The sequence below is a fragment of the Haliotis cracherodii genome, unplaced genomic scaffold, assembly GCF_022045235.1.
Source record: "Haliotis cracherodii isolate W230 unplaced genomic scaffold, xgHalCrac1.p SCAF_5, whole genome shotgun sequence".
Lineage (NCBI taxonomy): Eukaryota > Metazoa > Mollusca > Gastropoda > Lepetellida > Haliotidae > Haliotis > Haliotis cracherodii.
In genome coordinates, this window is record NW_027266308.1 from 58,300,263 (window position 1) to 58,312,954 (window position 12,692).

General features: G+C 41.1%; 2 protein-coding genes across 7 annotated transcripts in view; one reads left to right on the plus strand and one right to left on the minus strand.

The window, feature by feature from the left end:
• The window catches only part of LOC139444073 (serine palmitoyltransferase 2-like), a 42,567-nt gene extending 32,889 nt beyond the window's left edge, over nucleotides 1-9,678 (minus strand). Inside the window, exon 1 of the mRNA XM_071224983.1 lies at nucleotides 9,558-9,678. Coding sequence (XP_071081084.1) covers nucleotides 9,558-9,626 — 69 coding nt within the window. The 5' untranslated portion in view covers nucleotides 9,627-9,678. The remainder of the gene's footprint in view (nucleotides 1-9,557) is intronic.
• A 1,935-nt stretch (nucleotides 9,679-11,613) lies between these two features.
• The window catches only part of LOC139444263 (reticulon-1-A-like), a 33,517-nt gene continuing 32,438 nt past the window's right edge, over nucleotides 11,614-12,692 (plus strand). Inside the window, exon 1 of one of the 6 annotated variants that reach the window (XM_071225185.1) lies at nucleotides 11,614-12,213. In XM_071225185.1, the coding sequence (XP_071081286.1) occupies nucleotides 11,757-12,213 (457 nt within the window). In that variant the 5' untranslated portion in view covers nucleotides 11,614-11,756. The remainder of the gene's footprint in view (nucleotides 12,214-12,692) is intronic. The other 5 variants (XM_071225187.1, XM_071225189.1, XM_071225188.1 and 2 more) reach the window with 5 other exon arrangements.

Sequence of the window (12,692 nt, forward strand, 5' to 3'; positions counted from 1 at the left end):
CTCTACACAGTGTCGATAGAGGGAGGTGAACTCTAAATAGTGTATAAAGAGGGGGCTGAACTCTACACATTGTCGATAGAGGGAGGTGAACTCTAAATAGTGTATAAAGAGGGGGCTGAACTCTACACAGTGTCGATAGAGGGAGGTGAACTCTTAATAGTGTATAAAGAGGGGGCTGAACTCTAGACAGTGTATATAGAGGGAGGTGGACTCTAAATAGTGTATAAAGAGGGGGCTGAACTCTACACCAGTGTATATAATGGGGACTGAACTCTACACATTGTCGATAGAGGGAGGTGAACTCTAAATAGTGTATAAAGAGGGGGCTGAACTCTACACAGTGTATATAATGGGGACTGAACTCTACACAGTGTATATCATGGGGACTGAACTCTACACAGTGTATATAATGGGGACTGAATTCTACACAGTGTCGATAGAGGGAGGTGAACTCTAAATAGTGTATAAAGAGGGGGCTGAACTCTACACAGTGTCGATAGAGGGAGGTGAACTCTTAATAGTGTATAAAGAGGGGGCTGAACTCTACACAGTGTATATAATGGGGACTGAACTCTACACAGTGTCGATAGAGGGAGGTGAACTCTAAATAGTGTATAAAGAGGGGGCTGAACTCTAAATAGTGTATATAATGGGGACTGAACTCTAGACAGTGTCGATAGAGGGAGGTGGACTCTAAATAGTGTATAAAGAGGGGGCTGAACTCTAAACCAGTGTATATAATGGGGACTGAACTCTACACAGTGTCGATAGAGGGAGGTGAACTCTAAATAGTGTATAAAGAGGGGGCTGAACTCTACACAGTGTATATAATGGGGGCTGAACTCTACACAGTGTCGATAGAGGGAGGTGAACTCTACACAGTGTATATAGTGGGAGCTGAACTCTACACAGTGTCGATAGAGGGAGGTGAACTCTAAATAGTGTATAAAGAGGGGGCTGAACTCTACACAGTGTCGATAGAGGGAGGTGAACTCTTAATAGTGTATAAAGAGGGGGCTGAACTCTACACAGTGTATATAATGGGGACTGAACTCTACACAGTGTCGATAGAGGGAGGTGAACTCTAAATAGTGTATAAAGAGGGGGCTGAACTCTAAATAGTGTATGTAATGGGGACTGAACTCTAGACAGTGTCGATAGAGGGAGGTGGACTCTAAATAGTGTATAAAGAGGGGGCTGAACTCTAAACCAGTGTATATAATGGGGACTGAACTCTACACAGTGTCGATAGAGGGAGGTGAACTCTAAATAGTGTATAAAGAGGGGGCTGAACTCTACACAGTGTATATAATGGGGGCTGAACTCTACACAGTGTCGATAGAGGGAGGTGAACTCTACACAGTGTATATAGTGGGAGCTGAACTCTACACAGTGTCGATAGAGGGAGGTGAACTCTAAATAGTGTATAAAGAGGGGGCTGAACTCTACACAGTGTCGATAGAGGGAGGTGAACTCTAAATAGTGTATAAAGAGGGGGCTGAACTCTACACATTGTCGATAGAGGGAGGTGAACTCTAAATAGTGTATACAGATGGGGCTGAACTCTACACAGTGTCGATAGAGGGAGGTGAACTATAAATAGTGTATAAAGAGGGGGCTGAACTCTACACAGTGTCGATAGAGGGAGGTGAACTCTTAATAGTGTATAAAGAGGGGGCTGAACCCTACACAGTGTATATAATGGGGACTGAACTCTACACAGTGTCGATAGAGGGAGGTGAACTCTAAATAGTGTATAAAGAGGGGGCTGAACTCTAAATAGTGTTTATAATGGGGACTGAACTCTACACAGTGTCGATAGAGGGAGGTGAACTCTAAATAGTGTATAAAGAGGGGGCTGAACTCTACACAGTGTCGATAGAGGGAGGTGAACTCTAAATAGTGTATAAAGAGGGGGCTGAACTCTACACAGTGTCGATAGAGGGAGGTGAACTCTAAATGGTGTATAAAGAGGGGGCTGAACTCTACACAGTGTCGATAGAGGGAGGTGAACTCTAAATGGTGTATAAAGAGGGGGCTGAACTCTACACATTGTCGATAGAGGGAGGTGGACTCTAAATAGTGTATAAAGAGGGGGTTGAACTCTACACCAGTGTGTACATCAAATGTGTTTCATGTTAAGCAAGGTGTTGGTCAAGGTCGCGTTTTATCGGCATGGTTTTTTACTCTATATATTAACGACTTGTTGTATTCACTTGATGATTTGAGCGTGGCTTGTGTCTTCCATGGGGTAATACACCCGGCATCCTATTAGCAGACGATACTACGCTGTTGAGCAGCTCCCCTGACGGACTGCAATGTCTACTGAATAATATATACACCTATGCTAATAGATGGCATTTGAAATATAATGCCAGTAATAGTGCATTTCTACTGTTTGGGAATATTCGCAAATCTGTCTGTAAATGTGTCTACATTGGTTCACAAGTACTTCCTAAAAAGGAAAATGTAACTTATGCTGGATTGCTTCTAAGTACATCAAAGAAAACCTTAGAACGTACCCATCTAATATGTGAAAAACTCAGAATGTTAATCGATATAAATCATAATCATGGACTATACTTTGGTGGCTTAAATCCTATCCCAGCTGTTGGTATATGGGAAAGGGTAATTTTACCATGTGGACTATTTGCTTGTAGTGTATGGGGTAAACTGTCACCGAAGGAATACGAAATGCTTGAAATTATTCAACGTTATTTTTGTAAAAAGATTCAAGGACTGTCTAGACGCACTCCTTCCGTCGTCACCAGAGATTGTCTGGGTTTAATTTCTCTCCAGGCGTACATTGATCAACGAGGTCTCTTATTTCTGTGAAGACTATGTAATAGTGACATTAACTTTGCATTTAAAAGACTATTTCAGCACAGACTTGTTCAGTATGAACTAGATACAATTAAAGAAAAAGATGATAAATGTAAAATGTCACCCGTATACCACATGCTTTCACTTGTAAACAAGTATGAACTCAACAATGACATAAACACAAATACCATTTATTCTCATTTCCCCTCAAAACATGCATGGGCGAGTCGAGTTAAAGAACAAATAAGCGTATGTGACCATAACATAATTCATGCAGAGATTCATTCAAGAGAAAACCTAAAACGATACTCTCTTATACGATCACCTAAGGTACACAGACTTTGGTTACTAACAATTGAAAGGCCGGGACACTTCTATGATTTAGCATATTTATTATGCCTTAGCACCTACAGTATACAATCTGATGAATGTTTATGCGGCACATTTACTTTTGATATTATCAAACATGTGTTTATGTATTGTAAAAAGACTCAACAACAAAGAAATATTCTTGTTGAGTCTATTATTGATTTACTAGATGTGACAACTTTTTCTAGTATCTGGAACGATGATGACGATACCTTTTTGTCCTTTTTACTTGGCGGTTTGCCAACAGAAAGTACTATGGCAATTGAATACAATCTATGGGCGAATATAATGCTTCGTGTATGTAAAACTGTTAAAATGTGGAAAAACCTACTAAGAAACATTATTTGATAACGATGTGAAACTGTCTGTACATACAATATATCAGCTGTTATATATATACATTTATATCTCATATCAATGTATCTTCATCAACTGGATCAACTTCATCAACAAATAAAGATGATCTATCTATCTACACAGTGTCTATAGTGGGAGCTGAACTCTACACCAGTGTATATAATAGGGACTTAACTCCACACAGTGTCTATAGAGGGAGGTGAACTCTACACAGTGTCTATAGAGAGAGGTGAACTCTACACAGTGTGTATAGTGGGAGCAGAACTCTACACAGTGTATATAATGGGGACTGAACTCCACACAGTGTCTATAGAGGGGGCTGAAATCTATAAGTTACAAAATGGGGCTGAACTCTACACAGTGTATATAATGGGGCTGAACTCTACACAGTGTATATAATGGGGTCTGAACTCTACACAATGTCGATAGAGGGGGACTGAACTCTACAGAGTATCGATAGATGGGGGCTGAACTCTACACAGTGTATATAGTGGGAGCTGAACTCTACACAGTGTATATAATGGGGACTGAACTCCACACAGTGTCTATAGAGGGGGCTGAACTCTACACAGTGTATATAATGGGGGCTGAACTCTACACAGTGTATATAAAGGGGGCTGAACTCTACACAGTGTATATAGAGGTGGTTCAACTCTACACACTGTATGTTTTGGGGGTTGAACTCAATACAGTGTATATAGAGGGAGTTGAACTCTACACGGTGTATTTTGGTTGGTTGTTTGTTTATCAAGTTCAGATCCCTCCTCACGGTGTATATACTCAATAAAGCCAATCAGTCAACTTAATGACTGCTGACTTGTTCAACTACTTCCTCTTCTACAAAACCCACATGCAACTTAGCATCACTGTCAGGGAGAAGGTATACCCCCAGCTAACAGGGTTGACATTACATAGTCATATAACACTGTCATTAGATTTTATTGACCCTTATTCAAAGAAAATACAAATCGTTGATACACTTAATTCCAGCATCACAGGGGTAATGACAAGCCCTCATATATAAGTTGTAAATATTGGAGGTACAAACTTGCGCCGAGATTATTCTTGACATTATTAAATTTTGAATAAAATTAATAAAACTAGATTACAAACATAAGTCCAAATACAATGAACAGTCTTTATTACCACATAGTGTAAGAACAGGGTTAACGGGCGTATTGCAATACGGATGTGGTGGTATTCTATTTCTGCTGACGGATCATGACGTGAAGATGTAGGTAGGTTGGTGGTCCGGCTTCTGTACCGGACATAACATTTCTGTTCATATTTCAAGTATGAAGTTAATACCTCTGGTAAACTTTGGGATCGGCTTATCTCCGCTCATATAACTGGAATACAGGTCAAGGGCGGTAAACTCAACTTACTCACTCATTCCCGGATCATGTGTTCTAATTATTAACAAAACGGATATCGTGATTCTCATAGATAAGTAAAATATTAAGAATTCCGGGTGCACTCAATGCACATCCGGGGTATATGTAATCCACCCTGTGATTCTTCTGTCTATTATTAAGTTAGCTGCAAACGTGGCAGTCTGAAGAAAATGGTCTTATTTGCACTACCTGCTACAACTGGAACCTCTGTCGTTCCAGACATTTGGGAATGACAAATTTGGTTATCTGGTAATTCCATTTTGTGTGTGTATGAAATATGATTACCCGTATATTACAATCATAGAGTGTGTGAGTTTCCCTCACGTTTCCATTACGTAGCTTGTAATGTCACCCCGTGTCAGCTTGTGGGGGAGGAGACCCTAAGTGGCACAGGTCGCCTACGTTTACCACCATGTTAAAAAAGGCGAAGGTATTGTGCAGATAAACTATGGGATATAATCAGACGAATCTGGGATTTTAACCCTGAATCAGCGAATCCTGGCATGGTCAAGTAGCGCAAATCTGCACACACAAATTTATAAACGACTTGAATATGTTATCAAGTTAAACATGTATTTCTGAAGTGTATTTGTTGTAACATTTCTTTCCCGATCTCCCTTGAGAATAGTGTCTTTGAAGTTCAGGGACCCGTTCCACAAAGCGATCGTAGCGCTAAGATGATCGTAACTCTCATTATTAAGCTTAGGCTTACGACAGTCGTAGCTCTACAATCGCTTTGAGGAACGGTGCCCAGGAGTTCTGAAAAAGACGTTTTATCACGCACCATTCTCAATGTATTACGTCTATTCACATCCCAATATACAAGGAACTGCTCCGAAATAGCACTAAAACACGTACTGACTTGGAAACCCCACGACAAGCGTGCAAGAGATTCCTTTGAAGTAGCCATAAAATACCTTTAACCGCGAATGGCGAACTGCATCGTGTTTTGGCTGTAGCTACGTACAGAGCTGAACAAAACTATTCATTAGAGGATTTATTTATCATATTGTCTTCAAAACGTGCTTACCAATTACCTTTTTTGCAACTGTTATTTATCACGTTGTCTTTAAAACGTGCTTACAAATTATCTTATTTTTCAACTGTTATTTATCACGTTGTCTTTAAAACGTGCTTATAAATTGTCTTATTTTTCAACTGTTATTTATCACGTTGTCTTTAAAACGTGCTTACAAATTGTCTTATTTTTCAACTGTTATTTATCACGTTGTCTTTAAAACGTGCTTACAAATTATCTTATTTTGCAATTGTTATTTATCACGTTGTCTTTAAAACGTGTTTACAAATTATCTTATTTTGCAACTGACTAACAGATACTACAAAGAATATTTGTAAACACGTTCTAAAGACAACACAATGAATAACTATCCCAAACGAACCCGGAAATCATATGGGAATATCAGGTTCGCGATTATAAAGACAAGTGTTATCAGTCAAAAGCTTGACGTGTGATTGTCAAATCTGTATGGACAGTAGACAGGCTAGACAGGCTGAGGCATTGTTAACGTGAACCCGGGATCTCAACACAATACTTAATACTACTCAACATTTGATTAGGATAATGACCTTTGATAGCTTGTCTTTATGTAGCTGATTGCATGTCGATGTCGTCAAACGAACAGTACTGATATCCCAAATGAACGTTCATGTTCATTTCAAATTAATACAGATTTAATACAGCTGTTGTGGTCTTTAGTGCGGCGCACTCCGCATAACAATATTCTAGCTATATGACGGTAGTCTGTAAATATATTAATATAGTCTGGACCATGCCATGCAGTGATTGACATCATGAGCACCGATCCACGCATTTTGGGACCAATGACATGCAAACTAAACTCCCTGTTATAACACTCGTGTGATGCTCAGAACGGCAATTCCATGTGACATAATTATATCTATGCATATGCCACGTGTTACTTCAAGCCTTTGTGTATCGCTCGATTGCATCCTCTAAGTTGCATAAGAGGGCATTGTCCAGATTGTTATTGTGTGTGCACGGACCGTGTATGCTGTTTACATAATTGATGTTATACGCGGCCTGGGTCAAAAGGGTTCGCGGCAGGCTGCTTTCCACATAATTAAGCAGCCAGCTAAGCAATAATGGTAAGTTTCGTTGTTAATCGCACAATACATGTAACGTGTTGATCAGTAATAGCCGTAAGTGTTGTGCCGATTGCCGCAAACAGTAATAAGGTGTGTATATAATATATACAGCACTCATATAGCAACAGATTCATAGCTGTGACCGTATGTATGTCGAAGCTATAATTTCTATCTACCTGCAAGAATTTGGGTCACTCGATATAAAATAAAACAAATGGGCGATGTTTTTCTTAATAATTACATTAAAAAATACAAATTTATCGTATTTTCCGCAATCATAAACGGAACCCACTCTCTCTCTCTCTCTCTCTCTCTCTCTCTCTCTCTCTCTCTCGGGAAGAGTGATGTTGTAAAAGAAAAGAATTAATATTTTTAAGTGTTCTTCATAATCTGATAAAATAGTATGATAAAATGACAAAACTATGCAATGTGAATATATTTAAATGAAACTATTAAGAGGCCCAAATGTACAGTTCTTGTTCATACACGTTACCCTTTGTCGCCTAAACACTGTACACTCCAGGTCCAAAACACAACTATGATACCCGTATCAAATGCATCACCATCGTATAATTACCCTTCCTTGTTTCATTTTTAGCCACCATCAAACATGGGTGTTAACTTTCTTTAGCCCGGCAGTGTATATCGTTTTGATATATGAAAGAGGGTGTGCGTGTACACAGGACCTTTGACCTTTGACCTTTGACCTCTGTTTAAATACACCTACCCGGAGTCCGGGGTATGTCAACACACCCACGTGGGTTAGTGTTATCAATGGGTCAAAGACACGAAAGGGCTGCCCTTACTATCTCTTGTATATGTTCAGTTATTTCAAGTAGCTTTTGTTCGTGAAAGGATGATATATATCTATATCAACCCGGATTTATTCCAAGATGGATCAAACTGACTCAGACTGAATCAGGTAGTGACAAGCTCAAGAAATGTTCTTTCACATTTGAGATTTTCCGGCTTCAACCTACGAGTATCCATTGCTAAATAGTCTGGCGCTCGGCATTAAGGGGCTAAAACAAGGGCTGGTCGGCTCGGAGTCAGTATACTGTGTCTGAGTGGGGTATTCATGTTAAACTGCGGCATGGTATCTCAGTGTGCTAGCACTATAAATCGGCATCAGTCCGGACTAGTACAAGCAGCCACACAAACACACACACGTACATGCACGTCGCTATATAAGTGCAATAATCTTGGACGCGACGTTAAACCCCATTTCACCTCACCACATTGCTAAATATCCGGTTATTGTTTTTTATGCTGTGACGTTGATGTCACGGATGAGTGTAGCTGTGGCATGCTGCAGTCCATTACATCTTAAATGAGATTCTTTCACGTGTTTATGATACTACTTGTAGTTAGTTTGGGTAAATATATATTCAAAACTTTAAATGACGTCCTGTAAATACTGACCCAACCTACCTCGTGCATTTTACGCTCAATTGAATTTCATAATGGGTGTTTAAACAACATGGTAGAGCGTCCGCCCGGAGAGCGGAAAGTCCGGGGTTCGATCCCTGACGTCATACCAAAAGACGTTAAAAGATGGTACTTGTTGTTACCCTGTCTGGCGCTCGGCATTAAGGGGCTAAAACAAGGACTGGTCGGCTCGGAGTCAGTATACCGTGTCTGAGTGGGGTATTCATGTTAAACTGCGGCATGGTATCTCAGTGAGCTAGCACTATAAATCGGCATCAGTCTGGACTAGTACAAGTAGCCACACAAACACACACGTACACGCACGTCGCTATATAAGTGCAATAATCTTGGACGCGACGTTAAACCCCATTTCACCTCACCACATTGCTAAATATCCGGTTATTGTTTTTTATGCTGTGACGTTGATGTCACGGATGAGTGTAGCTGTGGCATGCTGCAGTCCATTACATCTTAAATGAGATTCTTTCACGTGTTTATGATACTACTTGTAGTTAGTTTGGGTAAATATATATTCAAAACTTTAAATGACGTCCTGTAAATACTGACCCAACCTACCTCGTGCATTTTACGCTCAATTGAATTTCATAATGGGTGTTTAAACAACATGGTAGAGCGTCCGCCCGGAGAGCGGAAGGTCCGGGGTTCGATCCCTGACGTCATACCAAAAGACGTTAAAAGATGGTACTTGTTGTTACCCTGTCTGGCGCTCGGCATTAAGGGGCTAAAACAAGGACTGGTCGGCTCGGAGTCAGTATACCGTGTCTGAGTGGGGTATTCATGTTAAACTGCGGCATGGTATCTCAGTGAGCTAGCACTATAAATCGGCATCAGTCTGGACTAGTACAAGTAGCCACACAAACACACACGTACATGCACGTCGCTATATAAGTGCAGTAATCTTGGACGCGACGTTAAACCCCATTTCACCTCACCTCACCTATCACCCTCTCAAAATTGTACTTCCTGTGAATGTCGACAGGGTGTTCAAGCGGGTGTACATGTACTGTAAACAAGAACTTCCTCTCACTCTGAACTTACCAGACGCCGGGTAGGCAGGTACGACTTGAGCCACGTGGTCAACATCCCAACAAGATCATATGCTTGCATTTCTAGGATATTTCGTTTCTAGGACAGTGGTGGTTAACCGACCCGAGAGGCGTGTGAGAATACGGGGCAGATAACGGGGGAAGTGACAGAGACTATGTAGGTCGAAGTACAGTGGGTGTATATGATATACACCCGGCCGTGATACCGTGTCGCCGGCGCGAAGTGCTGTCGTGATGAATTCCTAGAGATGCACGTGTTGTCTTTAACTGACAAATTGTTAAAAATATATATTTACCCATCTTCCCGAGGCAAGGGAGTTAACTGACTCTATTTTAAAAGTTTTCAGTCAGTTTACTCCCTTGCCTTGGGAAGATGACATATACCATGTCTGAGTAATATTTGTGGAAACGTTGAATAATAAGGATTCATATTAATGAAACCCCGTTAATCCGGATAATCAAACTTTCCGGATTAACGAGTCTTCGTTGAGGAGTGATTTAACTTTGTATACATGTAAGCGTCCTCAGGAGTGATCCCCCAGAAGGTAAGGTTTCCAGAATAACGTAGTCCGAACAAACCAGGTTTCACTCGTGACTGTATCGTATTTTCGTATTTAAAGGGAAAATGACCGCCTCCGTGGTAGGTACGAACTCCGGCCGCGTCACACCAAAGGCGTTTAAAAATGGTACTTGTTGTTACCCTGCCTATCGCTCGGCATTAAGGGGCTAAAACTAGGACTGGTCAGTTCGGAGTCGTTATAGTGTGTCTGAGTAGGGTATTCATGTTAAACTGCGGCATGGCATCTCAGTGGGCTAGCACTATAAACTCGGCATTATACCGAGCCAATACAAACACACACACACACACACACACACACACACGCACGCACGCACGCACGCACGTTTGCGCCGCTATAAAAATGCAATAATCTTGATCGCGACGTTAAACCTCATTTCACCTCCTCGGGTAAACTGCTATTCATAGTATAACACTTAGTCTCTCTGAAAATATGTAATTTTGATAGAAACAAACAACTACATTCAAACTCAATGGGAACCCCAGTGGGATGGGAGATTCAGATAGGAAATTCTAGACTTTCTTCATTTAGGGCTGACGCATTGCAGTAAGGCATGGGCGGATGGGAGAACAATATGATTCATGGACTGTGAGACAGGCTATAGCAGTCCCAGCAAGATTGCTTCAAGTCGTTCAAACACCAGTGTGTGGCCACAACTCAAGCGTTATAATGTATAGTGATCTATCAGATAATGAGTACCTTAATTAAATACTGCAATGTCTCATTTGAATTGAAGGCTCTTATTACAACGTCTAGACTTCGCCATGTAGGCTCTCTCCTAGGCGGGACGGTCGGGTAGCCTAGTGGTTAAAGCGTTAGCTCGTCACGCCGAAGACCCGGGTTCGATTCCCGACATGGGCACAATGTGTGAAGCCCATTTCTGGTGTCCTCTGCTATACTCACTCACTCTCTCCTAGGCCGTAGAGAATAAATAAAAAAAGGAGTCCAACTCAAGTCTAGGTTGCCTCAGCGCCAGGACTGAAATTTATGATTGTTCTGGGCTCCATTTGGATAATATTTTTTACATTTTGAAGATACATATTTCTGGGATTAAATGTCAGTCTATTAGCCCAATAATCCATCATGTCCATTGAAAATATTAATCCTGTTTATAATGAATAATGTATTAGTCATTCTATTTTTAAACTATGACTGATGAACATGTGATTCATTTGTTTTTTTCCTGCCATTTGTAAAAGGGGTTAAATTTTATATACTTAACATGGATACAAGAGACCAACACGAAATAACACCTCAAAAGTAATGTGTTTTCAGTAATCTTCTATTTCAATGTTCACGTATATTATTTCGATGAGGCGCCCAAATACACTTCGTGTTGACGCATTCAATGAGTATGGATAAACGAGTCAAGTACCGACTGCCGCCTTGCCTTTAGCTGGGCTCCGTCTCTTACAATGCGCAAATGTTTATTTCGGATGCGTACAGCGATCTTATAACCAACTTAGGGGGCGCATGCGCTGATTACGTCAGACGACGGCCATGTTAATGCAGTGAACGATCTGACTGCATAGTGAGACATTAGCCTCTTGAGCTATTCTGCACAACAGGTCTCGCGAACATTCTACCCTACTTGTGATAAAGACTCTTGCATTATGGCAGATTTCTCAGATCCAAACCCAATGGATAGTCAACCAGAAAGCAACAATTTTACAACCGACGATTTCGAGCGAGTGGACAAATACGATGCAGCTGGTGCCGAAATGGATGACTATCTCCCCCAAGACGAGGAAGTGACATCAACCTCCATTCCGGGTGAGGAACAGGCAGAAGAGGACCGATATGCTGCTGGTGCGTCGGAGGCTGAACAACTCTTGACAGATCAATTGATCTCGTTCGGAGACGAGCCTTCCCAACAGCCCACAGAATCTGTCCCAGAACCTGACTTCGCCCCTGTTCTTGTCCCATCAATTCCCGACCACTCGTCTGCATCCCCACCCTCATCATCTACTCTAGAGCCAACCCCGCCCCCTACCCCAGAGCCATCGGACTATGTTAAAACAGAGCCTCCTAAAACTATTGTGGAGTCTAGCGAGGAGCCTAAATCTGAAGGTAATTGGAGAAGTGAGGCTTGCAGTCAGCAGTACTTGTATATTGCACATCTCAGGTCTCCTTAGCACGTTGCTTACAGTATGCTTATTACGTTGATTTGTGTGTATTGTTGCATGTCATTATGAATTCCGTTTTCAATGTCAAAGTTGTTAGCAGGGGATTATTGCAATATGCACCATGTCAATTTGGTATGAAAGTGGTTGACGTGTAGCACCAGTTTTCCATCTTGGCTATAGCTCGCCAACTGTCATGTGATTGTTTTGTGTGTGAATTTTATCACTAAACCGTCCTGATCAGAAATGTGTTAAGTCAGTGTAAAGGTCAGAAAATTCAGCTTTTGCAGTCTGTGCTAAAACCATTTGAGTCTTCTAGCCCGAACATGGCAAAAATCATTATTTTGAGTCGATTTTAGTGTGAATATATGGACAGTTATCAGCTGAGCTTACTAGACTCGGGTCTTATTATTTGTGGTTGAAGTT